This window comes from Oncorhynchus gorbuscha, linkage group LG24 (genome assembly GCF_021184085.1).
Source record: "Oncorhynchus gorbuscha isolate QuinsamMale2020 ecotype Even-year linkage group LG24, OgorEven_v1.0, whole genome shotgun sequence".
Taxonomy (NCBI): domain Eukaryota; kingdom Metazoa; phylum Chordata; class Actinopteri; order Salmoniformes; family Salmonidae; genus Oncorhynchus; species Oncorhynchus gorbuscha.
The window spans coordinates 26,790,967-26,816,626 of NC_060196.1; the positions used below are offsets into that span (position 1 = coordinate 26,790,967).

Genomic DNA, 25,660 nt, shown 5'->3' on the forward strand with positions numbered 1-25,660 from the left:
ACCCTCTCAGACCAGGAGCACAATGTATGAATTTATGGTTGGATCTGAATTAAGGGCACTGCGTTCATCCACCTCTGGCCTGCTCGCCTCCCTACCACTGAGGAAGTACAGTTCCCGCTCAGCCCAGTCAAAACTGTTCGCTGCTCTGGCTCCCCAATGGTGGAACAAACTCCCTCACGACGCCAGGACAGCGGAGTCAATCACCATCTTCCGGAGACACCTGAAACCCCACCTCTTTAAGGAATACCTAGGATAGGATAAAGTAATCCTTCTCACCCCCCTTAAAATATGTAGATGCACTATTGTAAAGTGGCTGTTCCACTGGATGTCATAAGGTGAATGCACCAATTTGTAAGTCGCTCTGGATAAGAGCGTCTGCTAAATGACTTAAATGTAAATGTAAATGTAATCTGAATCACTGTTATAATCACTAGCCGGTACAGTAAGTCCACAAGTCCAAATCCTTATCTCCATCCAATTTTTCATTTTATCCATCCAAGCTCCAAGGGTCGATTTTAGCTAGCCACCGGAGGACAACGACACAACGAGATGCAAAAATGCACCTTTTTTCGTCAATGCTTTTGATGCAATGTGATTGGTGTGAAGTCACATCCAAACTAGCTTCCATTGACACTTTTTTTGGTGCACCAGGACCATTCACAATTGAGCTCACACAGTTTAGCTCAATGCTTGATTGGTTATTTTTTTTAAATTTAAACATTATCAAGGGAGGCAAAATGCTTGCTAGCTTCCCTTGCTATTAAATTCAATGCTACGGGCAGCAACAATGGCATACTCTTTTTGGCCAGACAGCATCAGATAGATGGGCTACATATACTGAGACAGATGGGTGCCGTTTCGCTCGATCGGATGCTTTCTCTGGTGAGATACATTCAGCCACATGCGAATTGAAGGCCAATTATGAAACACAGTGACTAAAGATACATCATTTTATATGTTTTTGTTCTTTTTTTTATTGGTCAAATTTTGGGGGACGCGCACATACTCTCACTCTGTGTCTGAGGACACTCCCTCTGTGGTGGCCCGTGAGATGACTGTATTGGTGCGGCTGAGGCTGCCGCGTTGGTCCACTGCTGATGCGACAGGTCTCTGAGCCACGAAGGTGTTCTTACTGCTTCGAACATGGACGCCGGAGTCTTCATCATCGTCATCTTCCTCCTCCTTCCTCCTCCTCCTCTTCATTGTTGGCTCCCTGGGGCATAAGGGTGGTGCAGCTGAACTGGCTCAGAGGCTTCCCCAGAATCCCAAAGCTAGAAAAACAGATTTCAATGTTCAAACATACACTCTTAGAAAAAAAAAATGCTATCTAGAATCTAAAAGGAGAACCGGTTGAAGAACCATTTTTGGTTCCATGTAGAAGCCTTTACACACAGGGTTCTACATGGAACCCAAAAGAGTTATGGTGACAGCCATTTTTTCTAAGAGTGTTGCAGACATAAGTTCAGGGGTGTGGAAATAGTGCTGTGGAATGTTAACTTCATGTACAAGAGATATTCATCCATTTTTGAGGGACAATTAAAGTTCAATAGAATGTTTGTGGTGTATATTATCAATCTCTTACACATTTAGTTTGTTATTTTCATTCAACCTTCTGACATACTTTCTATCACTCAAAATGTCATGCTTCTGCCTCTAACCCTATGAAACTCTTTTCCACCTTCTCCTCCCTCCTTAATCCTCCTCGGTTCTTGGCCCTCTTCTCTTCCCTCTAAACACCAAGTGACTCGGCTCCATCATATCCTCACGTGTTCTCTCCTATCATTGCTATGCAGATGACACAAAACTACTTTTCGCCTTCCGCCCTTCGACATTCATGTGGCGACACGCATCTCTGTGTGCCTGGCAGATATCTCAGCTTGGATGTCGGCGCACCACCTCAAGCTCAACCTCGACAAGACGGAGCTGCTCTTCCTCCCGGGAAAGGCTTGCCTGCTCAAAGACCTCTTCATCATGGTTGACAACTCCACAGTGTCGCCCTCCCAGAGTGCAAAGAACCTTGGCGTGACCCGGGACAACACCCTGTTGTTCTCTGCAAACATCAAAGCAGTGATGCAGGTTCATGCTCTGAAACATCTGTAGAGAACGACCCTACCTCACACAGGAATCGGTGCAGGTTCTAATCCAGGCACTTGTCATCTCCCGTCTGGACTACTGCAACTCGCTGTTGGCTGGGCTCCCCGCTTGTGCCATCAAATCCCTGCAACTTATCCAGAACGTTGCAGCCCGCCTGGTTTTCAACCTTCCCAAGTTCGTCCACGTCACCCCGCTCCTCCGCACACTCCACTGGCTTCCAGTCGAAACTCGCATCCACTTCAAGACCATGCTACTTGCCTACAGAGCAGCAAGAGGAACTGCCCCCCCCCCACACACACCTTCAGGCTAGGCTCAAACCCTACACCCCAACCTGAACACTCCCTTCTGCCACCTCTGGTCTCTTGGTTCACCCACCCCTCCGGGAGGGCAGCTTCCGCTCGGCCCAGTCCAAGTCATTCTCTATCCTGGCACCTTCCCCCTAAAGCTAGGACAGCAGATTGTACTTACTATGCCTGTGATATGTGGTTGTCCCACCTCGCTATCTTAAGAATGTACTAACTGTAAGCCACTCTGGATAAGAGCATCTGCTAAATGACTAAAAATGTATTTAGCAAACATATTCCTTCCCGAGCCTGGTCCCAGACCTTGCCAACAGTTGGTGTGACAATGACCATAGGAGTTGGCAAGACAGCACATACAGATCTGGGATGGGGCTATTCCCTCCCTGTGCTGTGACTGTTAGCTACCTGACAGAGGCCAGCTGCTCTTTGAGCTCCTCCATCAGGGTCTCTGGGTTACACAGCTTGGCCTGGCTCTGCTTCCTGGGTCTGTAGCGGCAGAACAGATGAGGAGCCTCCTCCCGCGGATATGGCAGCAGGGACACCATGACCGGGGAGCGCTGGGTCACCATCTTACTCAAGGCCGGACGACGCTGGGACTTCCTGGGGTCAAAGGTCAAAGGACGCGAAGCAGAAGACTGAGAAACTATTCCAAACTGGCGCCTATTCCCTAGGGCCTAGGCACTAGATATTCATTGATTTAGATGTGGGCATTAGAGTGAAGAGTCATTAGGGGAAATCCTACAGCGGGAGGACAAAACCTCAAAAGTCAAACTGTAGAATTTCCTTAAGCAGGGAAAAAAATAAATGAAATTAAAATGCCAGCAGATGTCATTCTAATACCAAATATTATAAAATATATACAGCTGTACTATTAATCATCAAATGTGTAGACAACAGCTGTGAAGATATCAACAAAATAAACTCCCCACATTTGATTAATTTGGTTCTACTTATGGAGTACAGACTTCAAGACCAACTTGGCCTGGACTTGACAGCATAAGAGCAAGAGACCTGAAACCGCTTACAGAACTGTCAGTCACCTGTCAGATGTTGGGAGCTGACCTAAGAGTGACAGGCCTTTTTTTCTGACAAGTCATGAATCTGTCTCAGTCAATCCTATGGTCTGGGAGGTAGATAGACAGCATTCAAGCAGAGATGGCTTTGCAGCCTAAACCATTTTGTGCTTTACTGCAACACATCATGTCAGTCAGTCACTTAGGCTAGTAGAAACTATTGTCTGGAAAAACGTTTTAAAAAATGACTCAAAATGGGAGCTGATAAGATAGCCACGCGTACACCACCCCAGCCTTCCACCAATCCCCACACACCTTTGCTCTGGGGCATTGTGGCTCTGTGTGTGCACTTTGGGCTCAGTCTGTCCCTCTTTGGAGGAGTCCTGGGCCAGGCTGTCCTCTGTGGCATCTATCCTGATCCTGAGGGCGGGGTTGAAGGTGTCAGAACGCAGCAGGCGCCCCACCTCCTCCTGGATGCCCCTCAGGTCCTTCCTACTGAACGTCACCCACGCCACGTAGCAGAAGAAGCTGTACAGACACTGGTGTAGATAGGACAGTTTACAGAGATGAGATGCTACAGTTGCATTTGATGTAGGTCCTTTGTTAATATCTAATGCTGATGGCTCCATCCTCTGGAGATATTATTATTATTATTATTAATAATAATGTTTAGGCCTGTTCATTCATTTATTCATCCAGCCAGTCAGCCAGCCTGCCAGTAATTAATTCAAGGTGCTAAAGCTGCATCAGGGTCTGTGTCACATCATTTATTCTTTTCCAAAATACATTTACAAATGTCAAAAAAGCTATTCTGGTACTAGATTTAATTAGATTTTTTTATTTTTTTATTTTACCTTTATTTAACCAGGCAAGTCAGTTAAGAACACATTCTTATTTTCAATGACGGCCTGGGAACAGTGGGTTAACTGCCTGTTCAGGGGCAGAATGACAGAACGACAGACCCTAAAATAACTCTGTTACACTATACCACCACCTCTGGTTAAACAGTACTGAGTCAACATCTCCTCTGGAATACACAGTCGCAAAGGTCAAATCACAGTTCTGTGGGGTTTGGTACTAACCTCATACAACTGCCTGTCTTTGTAGGTCAATGACACACGGCTCCTGTAGAAACAAAGCACTTAAAGTGATAGTTTAACGCAGCAAGTGAAATGTTTTGTGCATGGAGGTTAGGCCGCTACTCACAATTTCTGGATGTATTAGATGTTGTGTATAATCTACGTAGATTATTCAGAATATAGGCTTTAACTGTCAATCGCGTTGGATCTAAGGTATTTGCTTAATAACCAAATGAGTATCTATTCCCTTGACTCGTCACTTCCCCTCCTTGCCCCTGCAGAGCCAAAATGGCGGAGAGGCGACTGACCTGCCACAGGCCATGTGGTGCTGCTGGGATAGGCCCAGGCCCAGGACCAGGCTGGAGTAGCAGAAGGCCAGCTGCTTCTGGGCCAGCTCCACCTTAGCAAGGGTCTCCGCCATCACCTGCTTCTCTGTGATACTCTGCTCACTGACACAAATCAATACATTATAGAGAGGCAAAGTCATGAGAAACATCAATACAAGCGAATGAAGAGTCTCAAGTCTATATAAAATGGTAATTAATGTAAACACACACATACATACACACAAACACACACGGCACAAATGAGTATGGTACTGACGCCATGAGAGGCTTGGGCTTCTTCTCCAGAGACTTCCTCTCAAAGTAACAGGACAGGTAGAGCAGGAGGGCAGCCAGGAACTCATCCAGCTCTCTGCTCCTAAACACACACACACACACAGGGCAATGTCTAAGAGCAATCATAAAGCCTAAGCAATATACACTACCGTTCAAAAGTTTGGGGTCACTTAGAAATGTCCTTGTTTTGGAAAGAAAAGCAAAACAATTATCCATTAAAATAACATCAAATTGATCAGAAATACAGTGTAGACATTGTTTGTTAATGTTGTAAATTACTATTGTAGCTGGAAACAGGATTTTTGTAGCTGGATTTTTTTATGGAATATCTACATAGTCGTAGAGGCCCATTATCAGCAACCATCACTCCTGTGTTCAAATGGCACGTTGTGTTCGCTAATCCAAGTTTATCATTTTAAAAGGCTAATTGATCATTAGAAACCCCTTTTTCAACTATGTTAGCACAGCTGAAAACTGTTGTCCTGATTATAGAAGCAATAAAACTGGCCTTCTTAAGACTAGTTGAGAATCTGGAACATCATCATTTGTGGGTTCGATTACAGGCTCAAAATGGCCAGAAACAAATTATTTTCTTCTGAAACTCCTCGGTCTATTCTTGTTCTGAGAAATGAAGGCTATTCCATGCAAGAAATTGCCAAGAAACTGAAGATCTCGTACAACGCTGTGTATTACTCCCACAGAACAGCGCAAACTGGCTGGGAGGCCCCGGTGCACAACTGAGCAAGAGAACAAGTACATTAGTGTCTAGTTTGAGAAACAGATGCCTCACAAGTCCTCAACTGCCAGCTTCATTAAATAGTACCCTCAATACAACAGTCTCAAAATGATTTTCTAATGATCAATTAGCCTTTTAAAATTATAAACTTGGATAAGCTAACACAACGTGCCATTGGAACACAGGAGTGATGGTTGCTGATAATGGGCCTCTGTACGCCTATGTAGATATTCCATTTAAAGAATCTGCTGTTTCCAGCTACAATAGTCATTTACAATATTAACCATGTCTACACTGTATTGCTGATCAATTTGATGTTAATAAACCAGTTAGACATATTTGGGCAGTCTTGATACAATATTTTAAACAATATTTTAAACAGAAATGCAATGGATGTCATAAGGTGAATGCACCAATTTGTAAGTCGCTCTGGATAAGAGCGTCTGCTAAATGACTTAAATGTAAATGTTATTTTAATAGACAAAAAAACGTGCTTTTCTTTCAAAAACAAGGACATTTCTAAGTGACCCCAAACTTTTGAATGGTAGTGTACGTAAATGGATGTAGCATGGATTGAAAACATAGCCATAAAGAAAGGTTTGTGTGTGTGTGTGAGAGGGATTGAGAGAGAGAGACAGACAGATGGACAGACAAAAGAGGGAGAGAGAAGGCAGATATACTGTGCAGTGGGTGCTTCCTTACTTCAACACAGACAGGAAGCTAAATGGAATGGGGAGTGCATCATTCTCCTGCAGCAAACTGAGTGCCACCTCTGCAACACAGACAGACATACATACAGTGCCTTCAGAAACTATTCAGAACCCTTGACTTATTCCATAATGACACAGTGAAAACAAAATTTTAGAAATGTCTGCAAATGTATTGAAAATGAAATACAGAAATACCTATTTCACAGTATTCACACCCCCAAGTCAATACTTTATAGAATCGCCTTTGGCCGTGATTACAGCTGTAGATATGGCCTTATGATTTAGGTTATTGTCTTGCTGAAAGGTGAATTAATCTCCCAGTGTCTGGTGGAAAGCAAACTGAACCAGGTTTTTGTCTAGGATTTTGCCAGTGCTTAGCACCATTCTTATCCTAAAAAAACATCCCAGTCCTTATTAACGATTATAAGTATACCCATAACATGATGCAGCCAACACTATGCTAGAAAATATGGAAAGTAGTAGTAGTAGTAATGTGTTGTAATGGATTTGCCCCAAACATACCACTTTCTATTCAGGACAAAAAGTGAATTGCTTTGTCACATTTTTTGCAGTATTACTTTAGTGCCTTGTTGCAAAAAAAGATGCATGTTTTGAAATATTTTTATTCTGTACAGGCTTCCTTCTTTTCAAAAAAATTAGAAAAACATATTTCTACTTTGATATTATGGGGTATTTGTGTAAACCAGTGACAAAAATGTGGAAAAAGTCAAGAGGTGTGAATACTTTGATGGCAAAATCCTAGAGGATAACCTGGTTCAGATACTGTGGGACAAATTCACCTTTCAGCAGGACAATAACAAAAACACAAGGCCAAATATACACTGGAGTTGCTAACCAAGACGACATTGAATGTTTCTGAGTGGCCTAGTTACAGTTACGACTTGAAAAATGGTTGTCTAGCAATGATCAACAACCAACTTGGTAGACCTTGAAGAATTTTAAAAAGAATAATGTGCAAATAGTGTACAATTCATGTGTGCAAAGCTCTTAAGAGACTTACTCAGAAAGACTCACAGATGTAATCGCTGCCAAAGGTGATGCTAACATATATTGAATCAGGGGTGTGAATGTAAATGAGATATTTCTGTATTTCATTTTCAATAAATGTGCAAACATTTATAAAAACATGTTTTCACCTTGTCATTGTAGAGTATTGTGTGTAGATGGGTGGGAGAAAAAACTGATTTAATCCATTTTGAATTCAGGCTGTAACACAACAAAAATGTGAAATCAAGGACTATGAATACTTTCTGAAGGCAGTGTACATACTGTACATACAAACAGACAGACAGACAAAGACCATATATTCAACTAATCTGCTGTAAAGGATGTGTTCCATAACATAGATCTGTCTGATGCAGCAGTTAGAAAGTATGTGTGTATTATGTGTATGACCGACCAACACCTACGTTTCACATCCTCGATGGTCACATAGTCCCTCTGACCCCGTTTTACTGAGGACTTGTAGGCATTGAGTTGAGCAGGACCCACAGTCTTCCTGCTGCTTTGTCCCCCCCTCTTGGCCGATGACTGCGTTTGCCTACAAATAATAGACAGAAAAGTATTTGTTGAAAGAGTTCAGGACACAGCAATGCCCTTAATTATGTGTCAATCAAGGATACATATCACTTGTAATATAATGAATGCTCTATCTATGGATAGGAAAAATGCTGTTGGCTTAGGCTAGAAATGAATAGCTAGCTACCTCTCTGGACGCTTGCTGGCAAGATCTTGAAAATTGACAGGTTTAGTCTTTTTTCTCTTTTCTTTTACCTCCACAGATGTACTAAAACTGAAAATAAAAGGATGAGAAAACAGTTCAATAATTATCAACAGGTGCATACTCAACGATAAGTTCATTAGATAATAAAATACATCCATATACACCCGCAAATAATAGTGAGAAAACGTTTGCACAGAAATAGGTCCAGAAAGTATTGTAGCATGTGCTAATGCTATAGCTGCCCATTAACGTTACCTGGTGAACTCGAGGGCTTGGGTTTCATCATTCCAGTTCCATCGCCCAGGCGGAGGTATGCTGATCTGTCATATGAAGTAACCATTGTCATTACTTCACAAATGAATCATTGACACGTTGACGATCGAGCGTCACTATTGCAGCAACAGGTGTACACTTAAAATGTTGCACTCGAGCTCTCTCAGGCAGCTGCTACACCTGCTTCTGTTTTTGTCGTTCTACTTGCAGCACACCGTACAACTGCTACATTGTGACATTCGCTAAAACTCAACGGCCACATTGGGCCAACCTTGTCACATTTAACAAACGTACCGTTTCCTTTTGTGGTTTCGGCATTTCTCCTTTATACCATAAAGCTCATCTTCCTCCCTGCTACCCTCGATGTGTTTACTAAAAATGTAGGTCTAGTATCTAGGCAACAGCCGATCGGGTCTATGTGGCAGCACTTGAAAAGAGAGAAACGCAGAATCCAATGCAGTACCTTTGTGCGGCTAATCGGGTGTTTGCAATGAGGTGGCCTAATGCATTTCAAGACAGTTCAGAATCATCATAACAATTACTATGGAGTATCTAATGTATCTAGAGTATCTAAAAGTTCCTTGCCTTCACTATAGAGAAATGTTTTCAATAAGACAAAATATCTATGATACCAACTAACAATAAAAAAGGAAAGACAATATGTCTGCAATTTTATATTAAAATGGCAGACGTTTCAAAAACACTGGAAATTCAGTTCATTAATCCATATGAAAGAATTGACGTGGCATATTTCGACATTAGGTAATTACCAAACTGTCAACAAAGCAAATAACAATATATCAAATATAATAACAGAACACCAAATATCCTGCCAATCATTTTCAATGCACTATCTCTCTCAGATGATCTCTCCCTGTAGTCTCAGAGAAGCCCACTAAATCATGTTTATGAGCCCTTTGGTGTGAGGAGATGAACTCTCTCTATGAAGACATCCAAGCCCCATTCCTTATCCTTAACCTCTGGGAGAGCATTTGAAGACTGTATAAACTTAGTACCACAACTCCTCCCTGGAATACATTAAAAGAAAATACAATTAAACTACCTTACCACAATTATCTCGTACAACGTCTTCTTATATTCCATTCAATTGGTTTCTGTGTTAAATATCAATTTCAGTTCAATGATAGATATTTTTCAAAAGGCAGTAAGAGTAATAAAGGTATTATCAATGATAAATGTAATTGTGTTAATAAAACTCTGAAAAGTCTGTTAACTTCCTCATCGGGCACATCAAATGGAAAACCTATAGAGAGGTGTTAAATAATAGTCAAGGAAGGTTAATTACGTACATGCATACTGTACTGTATGTTTGAATCAATGTGTTACACTTGCATGAATCTAGAATGAATGGAAGACAAATAGAATTTCCGCTGTTATTTCAGAAAATATCGTACCTTTGAACAATACAGGATTATATAAAAAGTAAACCAGGTGGTATCGGCAGTCCTTGTCCATTAACGACATGATCAGTGCTGCACACCTGTAGCATACAGTGAAACAACAGACAGAACTTATTATGTGTCAAAGCAATCTGGGCTTTCTTGTTGAATCACAGAGGGAAGACCAGTTCATGTGGTCATACTTTTCTCTGTCCCGTGGGTTGATGTCCACCAAGGAGCCTCTGTCCAAAATCCCTCCAAACTGAGCCTCAATGAAACTGTTAAAAAGCAAACGTTTATTTTTGTATTTTAAACTTGAATGTTACTCTTTAACAGGTAGCCTAGTGATTAGAGCGTTGGACTAGTAACCAAAAGGTTGCAAGATCGAATCCCTGAGCTGACAAGGTAAAAATCTGTCATACTGCCCCTGAACAAGGCAGTTAACCCACTCTTCCTAGGCTGTCATTGAAAATAAGAATTTGGTCTTAACTGCCTTGCCTAGTTAAATAAAGGTGTACATTGTTTTTAGGAAATGGGTTACTGTTCAAATTATCTTTAGCTGGAGAATTTGTATAGGTCGCACTGGTACAAGGATATCTTTCCATCTGAGCTCTGTGAAGGAAAGGCACATTTTCAGTGAAGGCATAATCAATTTGAAGTGATTACGTAGAGGGACAATCAAAATAGATTGTCCCTCAGAATGTCAACTGAAGAGCATCGTCTTCCTCATACCTTGTAAACCTTGGCAGTAGGTATAGCTGGGACCACTTCTTCACTGTAGGTCATCTTCTGATCTCCATCTAAGCTATATCCAACAACTGGGTGTCCCGTGTCTGCAAGCATATGTATCAACAGGTTGGAGAAGATAATTCAGTCATGTGCAAATGCTTGCCAAATACAAAAATAGAGCAAAAATATTATTATTTATTTATATTTTCTTGTTGAATTTCACCCACCTACCATTTCATATCAACAGCTTTCCCACAAAGGGAAGAAAAAACAAACTCCCTTCTGTCCACACAGAACCTTGTCAATAAACTCTCCAACATCCTATTAGAGATGTGTTCGTAAAATTCACTCTGGCTATCTGCTCCGATTTCAGAGCACTCTCGTCTGAGTGTGCCAGAGCGCAGAATAACTGATGAATTTATGAACGCACAACGCCAGTTGAATATGATCGGTGTCATTAAACGTCGGCCAAAAAACAACATAATTAAATTATTGCCAGCAGCACAGTGACAGTCATCAATGCTCTAGAAAGCATGAAATCAGCCTAACCAGTTCTGCTATGGTGAGTAAAGTGAGTGAGGTGTTCTCTCAAAGAGCAATGTTGTACCACTAAAAAACGAAGTGAAAGCCATCTCCGTAATTTCACATATTTTAAAATCACATTCTGTAATCCCTTAAAAACTACTTGGGAGATTCAGTAGTAGACAATAATGTATTTACTTGTGCATGGGGTACTGATCTCCCTCTCCTTACTCCCATTCTCCAAGAGTCCTCACTATCAGCCCGAGCTTCCATTCTATAATACCTTCCACCCAATCAGACATCAAGAGAATAACACATGGATGGAATTCCTGACCCAATCACTCTACCGAATTGAACAGAAACTTTACTGCTGATAGGACGTCCATGGACTGTAGCATCTCTATATCACAGGTCTTTCCTGGAATTAAAAACACAATTACACAAGAACCTCATCTGATCTAAATGTCCAAACACATACAGGACCTCCAGACATTATTCTCACACCTTGACTGTTTCCTCATTTTGTTGTGTTACAGCTTGAATATAACATTTATTAAATAGATATTATTTTTGTCACTGGCCTAAACATAAACACTGGCTCCCATAACGTCAAAGTGATATTAAGTTTTTATACATTTTTACAAATTAATTAAAAATGAAAAGCTGAAATGTCTTGAGTCAATACGTTTTCAACACCTTTGTTATGACAAGCCTAAATAAGTACAGGAGTAAACATTTGCTTAACAAGTCACTTAATGAGTTGCATGGACTCACTTTGAGTGCAATAATAGTGTTTAACATGATTTTTTTATGACTGTCTCATCTCTGTACCACACGTGTATAATTATCTGTAAGATCTCTCAGTTGAGCAGTGAATTTCAAACAGATTCAACCACAAAGATCAGGGAGGTTTTTCAATGCCTTGCAAAGAAGGGCACCTATTGGTAGATGGGGGGGGGATATAAAAAGCAGACATTGAATATCCCTTTGAGCATGGTGAATATATTAATTACACTGAATCAATACACCCAGTCACTACAAAGATACAGGAATCCTTCCTAACTCAGTTGCCGGAGAAGAAGGAAACCGCTCATGGATTTCACCATGAGGCCAATGATGACTTTAAAACAGTTACAGAGTTGAATGCCTGTGATAGGAGAAAACTGAGGATGGCTCAACAACATTGTAGTTCCTCCACAATACTAACCTAACTGACAGAGTGAAAAGAAGGAACCCTGTACAGAATAAAAAATATTCCAAAACATGCATCCTGTTTGCAACAGGGCACTAAAGTAATACTGTAAAAAATGTGCCAAAGCAATTCACTTTTTGTCATGAATACAAAGTGTTCTTTTGGGGTTAAATCCAATACAACACATTACTGACTACCACTCTCCATATTTTCAAACATAGTGGGGGCTGCGACATGTTTTTCAGGATAAAAAGTCAACTGAATGGCGCTATGAACAGTCAAAATCCTAGAGGAAATCCTGGTTCAATCTGCTTTTCACCAGACACTGGGAGATTAATTCACCTTTAAGCAGGACAAGAACCTTAAACACAAGGCCAATTCTACACTGGAGAATGCCAAGAGTGTGCAAACCTGTCATCAAGGCAAAGGGTGACTAATTTGAAGAATCTCAAATATAAAATATATTTTGATTTGTAGAACACTTTTTTGGTTACAAATGCATTATTTCATAGTTTTGATGTCTTGAATGAGTAGGTGTGTCCAAACCTTTGAATAGTACTGTATTTTGGGATACACATGTTACATACATGTAAGAACAAAAATATAAACGCAACATGCAACAGATTATAAGATTTTACTGAGTTACAGTTCATATAAGAAAATCAGCCAATTGAAATAAATAAATTAGGCCCTTAATCTATGGATTTCACATGACTGGGCAGGGGTGCAGCCATGGGGGGGGCCTGGGAGGGCATAGGGAGCCAGGCCCACCTACTGGAGAGCCAGGCCCAGCCAATCAGAATGAAAAGCGCTTTATTACAGACAGAAATACTCCTCAGCACCTACAGTACCAGTCAAAGGTTTGGGAAAACCTACTCATTCCAGGGATTTTCTATAATTTGACTATTTCTACATTGTAGAATAATAGTGAAGACATCGAAACTATGAAATAACACATATGCAATCATGTAGTAACCAATAAAGTGTTAAACAATTTAAAATATTTGTTGTATTGAGATTCTTCAAAATAGCCACCCTTTGCCTTGACAGCTTTGCACTTTGGCATTCTCTCAACCAGCTTCATGAGGTAGTCACCTGGAATGCATTTCAATTAACAGGTGTGCCCTGTTAAAAGTTCAGTTGTGGAATTTCTCTCATTCTTCATGTGTTTGAGCCAATCAGTTGTGTTGTGACAAGGTAGGGGTGGAATACAGAAGATAGCCCTATTTGGTAAAAGACCAAGTCCATATTATGGCAAGAACAGCTCAAATAAGCAAAGAGAAATGACAGTCCATCATTACTTAAAGACATGAAGGTCAGTCAAAGTGGAACATTTCAAGGACTTTGAAAGTTTCTTCAAGTGCATCGCAAAATCCATCAAGAGCCCCTTTTTGGCAAATACATGATTCCATATATGCCATTTCATAGTTTTGATGGCTTCACTATTATTTTGCAATGTAGAAAAGAGTAAAAAATAAATAAATGTCCTTGAATGAGTAGGTGTGTCCAAACTTTTGACTGGTACTGTAGTTACACAACTCCATTCATTTAAATGCATATTCTTATCAAATAAATTAAACATTTTAAACATCTCTCCTTTCCACTTTTTTATTAACCTCATTAGACTGTGACAATTACATTCAGTGCAATTGAGTTCACACAGAAGCAGGATTGTTGCGTCAACAATTTTACAAACATGCTACAGTCAACAGAAAAACTCTGTCATCTATTTACATATCTAATTATCATCTGTTAAAGATGCAGTCCGGAATCGTAAGCACCACAATTTCGCATAATATTGTACGAATTAGATTCATAACATATCATACGAATTCCAAAAAACATATACTATATATATATAAAGCAAAACAAAACACAACATGCAACAATTTCAATGATTTTACTGAGTTACAGATGATGTAAGGAAATCAGCCAATTGAGATAAATTCATAAACCCTAATCTATGGATTTCACATGACTGGGCAGGGGCACAGCTAACAGTGGGCCTGGAGGGAGGGCATAGGTCCACCCACTGGGGAGCAAGGCCCAGCTAATCAGAATTACTTTTTTTTCTGCACAAAAGGGCTTTATTTCTTTATGTTTTTTGAGTGAAATAACCCATCATGTCACCCAGTTGTGTTTCAATAGGAGTGTGACTACAGGAGGCTATCTGACACAGAGAAACTGAGGATTTGGACCAACTGACCCCAAACCCAGGATACAGGGGCTCAGTGAATGTGGTGTGGAATGTGTGCAGGTGGATCAGTGTATCAGTGGAGAGACCATACATGTAGAAGGACAGCGTGCCGGCCACCCAGTCCAGATATACTCCTACTCTGTGGGAGCCAGAGGAGGTGACAGTTCTCTCATTATTGTGCCTGGCATTGTAATGTTTAGCAGAGCAGAACAGACACCAGGACTTGTCATTGGCTCCAAGCACACAGTCATTATGTTGTCCTCTCCTGCTGATTCCTTTATATGCAACTCCTATCATAACCCATTTCCCACTCCACTCTACCTCCCAGTAACAGCGCCCAGACAGACCCTCTCTACACAGCACCTGTGGACGGTCCTGAAATCTCTCTGGGTGATCAGGATACGGCTGACTCCCATTCCCACATGTCAGCTTTCTATTCACCTCAGACCAAGAGAGGTTTCTGTGTAATGTGTTTGGGTCCAGTTTGAGCTCAAACGCATCTGAGGGATGGGAACAAGACACAACATTTTCAAATGATCATCATTTTTCACTTATTCATACATTTAAAGTCGATATTTCTAGGTATTAAAAATGGCACAGTCAAGGTAACTTGAGACGTGTTGAATGATCATATCTTATATATGGTAATGTCAAACACACTTATTCCCAGTAATTACACACACTCAAACATGGTTGCACACATGAACACACACACACACGTTACACAAACACATTTCTCACTCTCAATGACGTACTCTCAATGACTAAACTAGTAACACTTGTAACAAAGCCAGTCTTACATTCAACACCTTTCGATGTGCATTCATTTTGTTGTAGACATCTTTCACCACAACAATTGATCCAAAATATAAATGTACCGTGAAATATAACGAGTACATTGGTTTAATCACCTAAACATAATGATATCCTCTCAATTTAGCTATTTTAACAACCAGTTAATCCAATAGAACAAACTGTAAGATATATGTTTCAAAATTGCCCTTTGAATGTCGTATGCTTCAGTACTGTACATATCATCACATTACACTGTTTTCACATGAGGCAATACACTTGCACTGCCCATGTAAAATCTCTAGGTTTACCAAACGTTTAAGTGGTCATCAATTAAGAGCAGTTGGTTTAAGTAATAGTAAAATCTATTTGAACAAAAGAGAAGAGAATCATATTAAATGTAATGTGCACATTTAATTGCGAAAGGCAATTACTTTATATGAACATGTGTTGCAATGTGAAACATGTATTTCGAGGTGAAACACTGATTACGTTTGGTGTAAAAGGGAATGTGATTTTGTGTTGTCAATTGAAGTGCTTAGAGTTTTGAAACACCTTCCTGCTTGATGACCTGTTTTGAGTCTTGTAGAGTTTGTGAAAATGTACCACATACTTGTGAAAATTGCACCAAAGTGATTAAAAAAACAAAATACTTATTTATAGGCATATTCTTCACAATGGTCAACACTCACATTTTCTAAGCCCAGGCTTCATTGTGTGTTCTCCACCATGATCCACACTGTAGGGGTGAGCAGAAGAACAGACAGTCATTGAGTGATACATGTGTAGGCACACACACACACACACACACACACACACACACACACACACACACACACACACACACACACACACACACACACACACACACACACACACACACACACACACACACACACACACACACACACACACACACACACACACACACACACACACACACACACACACACACACACACTGCTTCGAAGTGGTGGTAAGAATCTTTGGCTTACAGTAAATTATGATAACTAGCTTGATAACTCAAACATGTCTGATATGAACATGGATTGACATAAATCCTCTACATACTTGAGTCTCTCCAGTCTGCAGTGTGGATCCTCCAGTCGAGCAGAGAGCAGTCTGACTCCTGAGTATCCTGGGTGATTGTAGCTCAGGTCAAGCTCAGGTGTGAGGGGTTTAACCTCAGAGCTGAGACCAGAGAAGCACAGCCTTCCTCCGTGACCAGACAGCCTGACAGGCTGCAAATAGTTTTAAATCATTTCAAAATCACTTTGGTATTTTTGGGTGGTGAAGTGGCATTATATTGTTTTCAACCTTTTCAGATGAATCATTGTCCCTAAACCTTCCATATCTATTAATATATGGATGTATCATTATTAAAAATGTACAATTATTCAAGTATTGCTGTAGAGAGAAAAATGTATATTACAAATATTTGAGTAGACTGACCAGACTAGTTTAAAAAGCATTATCAGTCAAAAAGAAAGAAGGTGCGGTATCAGATTTAGATTGTATTGAGTAAACCAGGGCTGCCCAACCCCATTCCTGGAGATCTACTTTCCTGTAAGTTGTCAGTCCAACCCTAATTTAGTGTATCTGATTCAGCTAGTGAAGGTCTTGTTGAGCAGCTAATAAGTAGAATCAGGTGTGTTAAATTAGGGTTGGACTGAAAACCCACAGGAATGTAGATCTCCGGGAAGAGGGTTGGGCAGCCCTGGAGTAAACAGTCCAAGCGGTTTAAGGGGAAACATTCAAATGTCTTGGAATGGCCTAGTCAAAGCCCAGACCTCGATCCAATTGAGAATCTGTGGTATGACTTAAAGATTGCTGTACACCAGCAGGAACCCATCCAACTTGAAGGAGCTGGAGCAGTTTTGTCTTGAAGAATCCTAGTGGCTAGATGTGCCAAGCTTATAGAGACATATCCCAACAGACTTGTAATTGCTGCAAAAGGTGGCTCTACAAAGTATTTACTTTTTTTTTTGGGGGGGGGGGGGGGGGGTTCTGCACATTCAAGTTCTGTTTTTTTTGTCTTATTTCTTGTTTGTTTCACAATAAAACATGTTTATCATCTTCAAAGTGGTAGGCATGTTGTGTAAATCAAACAATATACAACCCCCCCCAAAAAAATCTATTTTAATTCCAGGTTATAAGGCAACAAAATAGGAAAAACAAGCCACTGTAAGTATGGGACAAATTAATTTGTATAATGTATTAAAGTAGTCAAAAGTTTAGCTTGTGACTATACAAACTCATTGGATGCATTTGCAGTTTGTTTTGGTTGTGTTTTGGGATATGTTTAACCTAACTGAATGATGAATGGAGTAAATTTGTTTCTTAACACTACTAAATGAATTCAAATAATGCCATGATTGAGAAAAACCATGAAGGAATCATGAATAATAATGAGTGAGAAGTTAGAGGCTAAAACAAAACATGCTAACCTCAGACATTTGTGCCTCTGTAACTTTGTCATACATCAGGAATCATTATTCATTCATGTTTATCCATAATCATGGTAGCAGTGTTCAGAACATCTTACATTCTTAATCACAATAAAAGTGACACCAGACATTATTCATTCATGTTTATCCATAATCATGGTAGCAGTGTTCAGAACATCTTACATTCTTAATCACAATAAAAGTGACACCAGACATTATTCATTCATGTTTATCCATAATCATGGTAGCAGTGTTCAGAACATCTTACATTCTTAATCACAATAAAAGTGACACCAGACATTATTCATTCATGTTTATCCATAATCATGGTAGCAGTGTTCAGAACATCTTACATTCTTAATCACAATAAAAGTGACACCAGACATTATTCACCATTCGGTTTCTATTCGGGAAAACATAATCCAAAACAAACTGCAAATGCATCCAACAAGTTTGCAGAGTCACAAGCTTGATGTAATCACAGAGTGCAAGGAATATGGGATGAAATACTACACTGGACTACTTTAATATACCAAAAGTGAATTTGTCCAAATACTTATGACATCTTCTAATGGGGGGGGAGATACATAATAAAGATATTGTCTAAATGGTAAGATAGATATGTTTGAAATTCCCCTAAAATTCCCCTAAAACTGTTATTCTGTTGCCTAATATCTTAAATCCAGAATGCTGGAGCATAGAGACAAAGTAAACCATTTAAACCTGATAAACACATGTGGATCCAGTGAACAGTTATCACAAGTTGACTAAAAATAGGAATACGGACCTCAGAGTCTCCAGTTTACATTGTGGATCCTGCAGCCCAGCAGAGAGCATCTTCACTCCTGAATCCTTCAGGTCATTGTTACTCAGATCCAGCTCTCTCAGGTGTGAGGGGTTTGACTTCAGAGCTGAGGCCAGAGAAGCACAACCTTCCTCTGTGACTCCACAGTCTGACAGCCTGACAGAGAGATCATCATGATTTCACAAAGACAGTGTTCATTTAACACGAGTAGTGCAGAAGTAGAATGGTATTTGGTTTATTCTCTCTCGGCGTATAGATTCATCTTCCGTCTCCTAGAATTGTATGGTCATCTTGTTATACTGATGCAAACATCAATGTATTATTCCGTATGTTGATCAATAGTGCATATTTTTTCTAAATGGAATATCTAATGATTAATACTTAAATGTCATTCTACAATATGTACTCACAGAGCAGCTCTGGAGGCTTTGACAACTGGCAGCAGCCTCAGAAGACCTTCCTCTGATTTGGAGTATTTCTTCAGGTCAAACACCTCCAGATCCTCTTCTGAAGTCAGCAACACAAAGGCCAGAGCTGACCACAGTGCCGGTGAGAGTTTTCCACTGGAGACATTTCCCGAGCTCAGGTAACTTTGGATCTCCTTCACTAGAGAATGGTCATTCAGTTCGTTCAGACAGTGGAACAGATTGATGCACCTCTCTGGAGAGGGATTCTCCCTGATCTTCTCCTTGATGTACATGACTGTTTCCTCATGGCTCTGTGGGCTGCTTCTTGTCGTTGTCAGTAGACCTCGTAAGTGCTTATGATCTGACTCCAGTGAGAGGCCCAGAAGGAAGCGGAGGAAAAGATCAAGGTGTCCACCCGCACTCTCCAAGGCTTTATCCACAGCACTCTTGTGGAAGTCAATTGCAGGTATTTTTCTGAATCAAAATGTTTTGAAGATTAACTGTGGTTTGGCTATTAGATTATCATTGTCATTGCTGAATCTGAGAAACACATATACAGCAGCCAGAAACTCCTGAATGCTCAGATGCACAAAGCAGAACATCTTGACCTGGTACAGCCCACACTCCTCTCTGAAGATCTGTGTGCACACTCCTGAGTACACTGAGGCTTCCCTGACATCAATGCCACACTCTTTCAGGTCTTCTTCATAGAAAATTAGATTGCCTTTCACAAGCTGTTGAAAAGCCAGTTTTCCCAGTGACAGAATGCTTGTTTTTATTCCAGTGTGGACCTGTCTCTTCTTTCACAAGATACTTTTCATTCGCCTGTTTGGTCTGAAATACCAGGAAGTGTGTGCACATCTCAGTTAGAGTCTGGGGCAACTCTCTCCCTTCTTCACCCATTTTCTCCAAAACTGTGGCAGAGATCCAACAGAAGACTGGTATGTGGCACATGATGTAGAGGCTCCTCGATGACTTCATGTGTGAGATGATTCTACTGGCCAAGTTCTTATCACTAAATCTCTTTCTAAAGTATTCCTCTTTTTGTGGATCATTAAACCCTCGCACCTCTGTAACCTGGTCAACACATCCTGAAGGGATCTGATTGGCTGCTGCAGGCCGAGTAGTTATCCAGAGAAGAGCAGAGGGCAGCAGATTTCCCTCGATGAGGTTTGTCAAGCAGCATATCCACTGAGGTCGACTCTGTGACATCACAAAAGCTCTTGTTCCTCTTGAAGTCTAGGGGCAGTCGGCACTCATCCAGACCATCAAAGATGAACAGAACTTTGTACTTGTCAAAGTTGGAGATTCTTGATTTTCCATTGAGAAGTGATTGAGAAGTTCAAACAAACTGTGTTTTTCCCCTTTCATCAAATTCAGCTCCCGAAAAGGAAGTGAAAATACAAATTGGACATCCTGATTTGCTTTTCCTTCAGCCCAGTCCAGAATGAACTTCTGCACAGAGACTGTTTTTCCAATGCCGGCGACTCCCTTTGTCAGCACAGTTCTGATAGGTCTGTCTTGTCCAGGTAAAGGTTTGAAGATGTCATTACATTTGATTGCCGTCTCTGGTCTTGCTTGTTTCCTGGTTGTCTCCATTTGTCTTACCTCATGTTCATTATTGACCTCTCCATTTCCACCCTTTGTGATGTAGAGTTCTGTGTAGATCTTATTGAGAAGTGCTGGGTTCCCTTGCTTAGCAATACCCTCAAATGCACTTTGATATTTTGTCTTTAGATTAGATTTGAGTTCCCGTTGGCAAATCAAAGCAAGCTCACCTGAATAAACAAGAAGCACAGAGGATATTAAAAATTGGAAGAATGGAGTTAAACATACATATCTTTGGTCAAAACAAAACGGATCCTAGAGATCCCACTCTGTAACTTTCTGTGTCAGTACTGCCCGTTCCATGATCTCGCCATCACGGTTGACAACTCCATTGTGTCCTCCTCCCAGAGCGCTAAGAACCTTGGTGTGATCCTGGACAACACCCTGTCGTTCTCAACCAACATCAAGGCGGTGGCCCGTTCCTGTAGGTTCATGCTCTACAACATCCGCAGAGTACGACCCTGCCTCACACAGGAAGCGGCGCAGGTCCTAATCCAGGCACTTGTCATCTCCCGTCTGGATTACTGCAACTCGCTGTTGGCTGGGCTCCCTGCCTGTGCCATTAAACCCCTTCAACTCATCCAGAACGCTGCAGCCCGTCTGGTGTTCAACCTTCCCAAGTTCTCTCACGTCACCCCGCTCCTCCGTTCTCTCCACTGGCTTCCAGTTGAAGCTCGCATCCGCTACAAGACCATGGTGCTTGCCTACGGAGCTGTGAGGGGAACGGCACCTCAGTACCTCCAGGCTCTGATCAGGCCCTACACCCAAATAAGGGCACTGCGTTCATCCACCTCTGGCCTGCTCGCCTCTCTACCACTGAGGAAGTACAGTTCCCGCTCAGCCCAGTCAAAACTGTTCGCTGCTCTGGCCCCCCAATGGTGGAACAAACTCCCTCACGACGCCAGGACAGCGGAGTCAATCACCACCTTCCGGAGACACCTGAAACCCCACCTCTTTAAGGAATACCTAGGATAAGTATCCCCCCCCCCTTTAAGATTTAGATGCACTATTGTAAAGTGACTGTTCCACTGGATGTCATAAGGTGAATGCACCAATTTGTAAGTCGCTCTGGATAAGAGCGTCTGCTAAATGACTTAAATGTAAATGTAAATATCATTACATGAATCTGTAAAACAATGATATCTCACATTTGTTCAGAAACAACTCCATCTCTGAACCTTAAAGGTGGATCCATAGACTGGTCACTCTTCATAGACACACCGCTGCGTGCCGTGATGGCTGGTCTCTCCTGCTGGACCCTGACAAAAATACTAAGAGACCAGAGCAACTTTAATACAGTACACCTTTGGTAGTAGTAGCTGTAGCAAAATACTCCAATGAGCAACAATAAATCAGTAGTGTTTTTAACACAGTGACAAAGTTGACATTTTGACCAAATTAACATCAACCAAGTCATACTGGTTCTTACCTTTCTACAGTAGAAATGTTTTCCTCTTTAAATGTGAGAGGTGGTTCCATAGACAGGTCATTCTTCATGGACACGCAGCTGGGTACAGGTGAGTCTAGTCTCTGCTGCTTTATCCTGTCAAAAGCACAAAGAAAACCAGCACAAAGAAAACCAATCAGTTTGTTGTACTCACTGAGTCTCATCTGGTTGGCAGGAAACATCAAGAAAAAGGACAATCAGTATGACATGGAAAATATCATGTTCATTATCTACTCTATGTTCTATTAATAAAACACACCTTTGTTCAATGGAAACTTCTCCTTCTCTGAACATGATAGGTGGATTCATGGATTTGTCACTCTTCATGGACACACAGCTGGGTACAGGGGAGGCAGGTCTCTGATGTCCGATCCTGACAAAAGCACAAAACTCCTCATTCTTCAATCAGATGTATAACATGGAACATAAATATAAAAAACACAGAGGTATTTTGTTGCATTTTCTCTCTCTTCGTTCCAGTTCACTTTTATAGTTCTCTCTGTTCTCTTAACACGTATGGACCCCAAACTTAATCCAGCATCTGACTAATTACACAAGACTTGAGTTCTGGGTTAAAGTGTTGTAGACGAGTTGACATTTCGGGCCAAGGCCTTTTTTCAGTAGAAAGGTTTCCCTCTTTAAACGTGAGAGGTAGATCCATAGATTGGTCACATTTCATGGACACACAGGTGCATACAGGGGAGTTGGGTCTCTCCTGAAGGATTGGGCTTTAACACATAGAGACATACTTTCAGTCTCTAATATATTTTGCCTAACGAAAATGTGAAACAATTTTGTTACTCTTTAAATTGCACACGCATGCACGCACGCACGCACGCACGCACGCACGCACGCACGCACGCACGCACGCACGCACACACACACACACACACACACACACACACACACACACACACACACACACACACACACACACATCCTACCTCGTAGCTTTAGTGTCATGTACCCCAGAGAGATTCATGTTAGAGGCAGTGCCCCCCTCCTCTCGGTCAACAGAGAGACTCATTTTAAAGTCAGTGCCCCACTCCCCTCCTCTCTCATCAGACCTACAGTAGAAAACACACAATGGAGAGTGATACACACTTCCTGGATCAAAACTTGTACTGTAAAGACTACAGAGACACAATGTCTGGATCAGAACCAAACAGAAAATAATGACACATATTACCTTGAGCAAACAAATACCCATCAAATAAAAACAAACATGGACAGAAATCCTGTATTGTTTTCGCTCTTCAACTAATCAGCCATTTTACTGATAACCAAGAAAAACTGATTCACTTCCTTTTTGAAAAAAATGTTAGACTGAGTAACTACACTGAAGTAGCAGCACTTACATCAACATCCATGTATTCTCTCTCTCTGCTAGTAGATACACAGACTTCCAGTCATTGTGCTAATGCTAGTTAGCATTGGCTTGCAAAACAACCTCCATTTATTGATTTAACCTTTATTTAGCTAGGCAAGTCGGTTAAGAACAAATTCTTATTTACAATGACAGCCTTGGAACGGTGGGTTAACTGCCTTGTTCCGGGGCAGAACAGCAGATATTTACCTTGTCAGCTCAGGGATTTGATTAGCAGCCTATCAGTTACTGGCCCAACACTCTTACCACTAGGCTTCCTGCCGAGAGATATAAAAGGTAAGCCCTTTTGAAGAGTAACCAGGCATCTTCTACTGACGGGATGAGGTCAATATTCTTCCAGGTTACCCGGGCCAAGTCGATTTGAAAGGCCTGCTCACTGAAGTGTTTTAGGGAGCGTTTGACAGTGATGAGGGGTGGTCATTTGACCGCGGACCCATTACGCATGCAGGCAATGAGGCAGTGATCGCTGAGATCCTGGTTGAAGACAGCAGAGGTGTATTTAGAGGGCAAGTTGGTCAGGATGATATCTAAAAGGATGCGCATGGTTACGGATTTAGGGTTGTACCTGGTAGGTTCCTTGATAATTTGTGTGAGATTGAGGGCATCAAGCTTAGATTGTAGGACGGCTGGGGTGTTAAGCATGTCCCAGTTTAGGTCACCTAACAGTACGAACTCTGAAGGTAGATGTGGGGGCGATTAATTCACATATGGTGTCCAGGGCACAGCTGGGGGCTGAGGGCGGTCTATAACAAGCGGCAACTGTGAGAGACTTGTTTCTGGAAAGGCCTGGGTTAACCTCTACATCACCAGAGGAACAGAGTTGGAGTAGGATAAGGGTACAGCTAAAGGCTATAAGAACTGGTCATCTAGTGCATTCAGAACAGAGAGTAAAGGAGCAGATTTCTGGGTGCGGAAAGAATAGATTCAAGGCATAATGTACAGACAAGGGTATGGTAGGATGTGAGTACAGTGGAGGAAAACCTAGGCATTGAGTGGCGATGAGAGAGGTTTTGTCTCTAGAGGCACCATTTAAGCCAGGTGAGGTCACTGCATGTGTGGGGGTGGAACAAAAGGACTAGCTAAGACATATTGAGGGTATTAACAACACAGACAAACCTTGTATAAAATATGTTCAATTTGTAACTTTAAAACAACGTTAGATCTTCAATGTTATATCCACATCAGCTACCCTTTGGTCTCCCACCCTGCTTAACCGTGATACTTGTCACAGACTATTACCAATGTGATATCGTGAGAGTGATTGTTGAGAGATCTCCATTTAATAACAGAAAAGATTTAATGTAGCTATCAAAGTCACTCCACAAAGAGTAGGCTTAGCAAAGCAAATGTAATGTGACCATACTTTATCACTCATGCTGTATATCATCAATCATGCTATTTATATGCCTAGATAGCATTTGCAGCTATTGTCATCAATAGCTTAAATTGCTTAAACACAGAATTAAACTAAAAATAGACCATACAAATATAATGATATTTAGTGATGTTAAATTGTGTTTGGTTATCAACGGAACCAAATATCAACATTTGAAGGAGATTACTTACTTTATTATTTTCTTCTCTCAAGATGATTTTTTTTCTATCCTCTCAAAATGGAACCTGAATAAGATCTAAACGTACTTTCGGTTTAAGCTCAGCTGTCTTCCCACCCCACCCTGATAAAAGAGTGTTGTATTGATATCAAACATTAGATGGCAGTAAACACCTGTTCTTTTTTTGAAATGTATTTTTCTTTATTTTTGCAGTTAAATCTCTATACATACTAGAAGTATACAAACAGATAATGATAACACATGCTAGGGGGTACAACTAATTCCAGATTATACAAAGACCTTAAAAGATACACACGCATTGATTGTTTTCACAGCTTTCTTATTAGTATAATGTAGAATGGTCTTAATGTATTGCTCAAATTCCTTATAGAAAACATGGAAGAGTGGTTTTTAATTAGTGTATTCACATTTATGACTATTACATTTTTCCATTAGCACTATTAGATTTATGATGTAAAATATGTTTTATTTATCCTTATTATAGTTAAGGAAACCGAGCAGCACATCCTCCCATAAAAAATTTAAGTAATCAAGAATATGAATATCTTGCCATATTTTCTTTACATGTAGACAATGCCAAAA

At 40.9% G+C, this 25,660-nt stretch overlaps 1 protein-coding gene, 1 long non-coding RNA gene and 1 pseudogene across 3 annotated transcripts; all 3 read right to left on the minus strand.

Moving 5' to 3' along the window:
* Positions 1–294: 294 nt before the first annotated feature.
* On the minus strand, positions 295–9,030 carry LOC124013035 (protein phosphatase 1 regulatory subunit 36). Of its 2 annotated transcripts, XM_046327153.1 has the most exons (11): positions 8,866–9,023; positions 8,554–8,618; positions 8,281–8,367; positions 7,985–8,115; positions 6,547–6,616; positions 5,092–5,190; positions 4,797–4,937; positions 4,492–4,534; positions 3,725–3,948; positions 2,802–2,996; positions 295–1,271 (listed from the first exon to the last, which is right to left on the minus strand). In XM_046327153.1, the coding sequence occupies exons 1-11, from the start codon at positions 8,887–8,889 to the stop codon at positions 1,169–1,171; spliced, it is 1,182 nt and encodes a 393-aa protein (XP_046183109.1). In that variant the 5' UTR covers positions 8,890–9,023; the 3' UTR covers positions 295–1,168. The 2 variants fall into 2 exon arrangements, with proteins under 2 accessions (XP_046183109.1, XP_046183110.1); XM_046327154.1 differs by lacking the exon at positions 2,802–2,996 and having other exon boundaries at positions 8,866–9,030.
* Positions 9,031–9,722: 692 nt separating this feature from the next.
* Positions 9,723–10,250, minus strand: LOC124012107. The gene is made up of 3 exons (XR_006834663.1): positions 10,175–10,250; positions 9,987–10,072; positions 9,723–9,835 (listed from the first exon to the last, which is right to left on the minus strand). It is a non-coding gene; the product is annotated as an uncharacterized LOC124012107 (long non-coding RNA).
* A 3,758-nt stretch (positions 10,251–14,008) lies between these two features.
* Positions 14,009–25,135, minus strand: LOC124013392 (annotated as a pseudogene).
* Positions 25,136–25,660: the final 525 nt, after the last annotated feature.

What these genes read in the sequence shown, in the direction of transcription:
- LOC124013035 (XM_046327153.1), bottom strand. Translation starts at nt 8,889, where the DNA reads ATGCCGAAACCACAAAAGGAAACG. An exon ending in GACCATCGAGGATGTGAAAC is followed by an intron (nt 6,617 to 7,984) that starts GTAGGTGTTGGT and finishes TCTGTGTTGCAG; the next exon opens with AGGTGGCACTCAGTTTGCTG. An exon ending in AGCTTCCTGTCTGTGTTGAA is followed by an intron (nt 5,191 to 6,546) that starts GTAAGGAAGCAC and finishes GTGTGTGTTTAG; the next exon opens with GAGCAGAGAGCTGGATGAGT.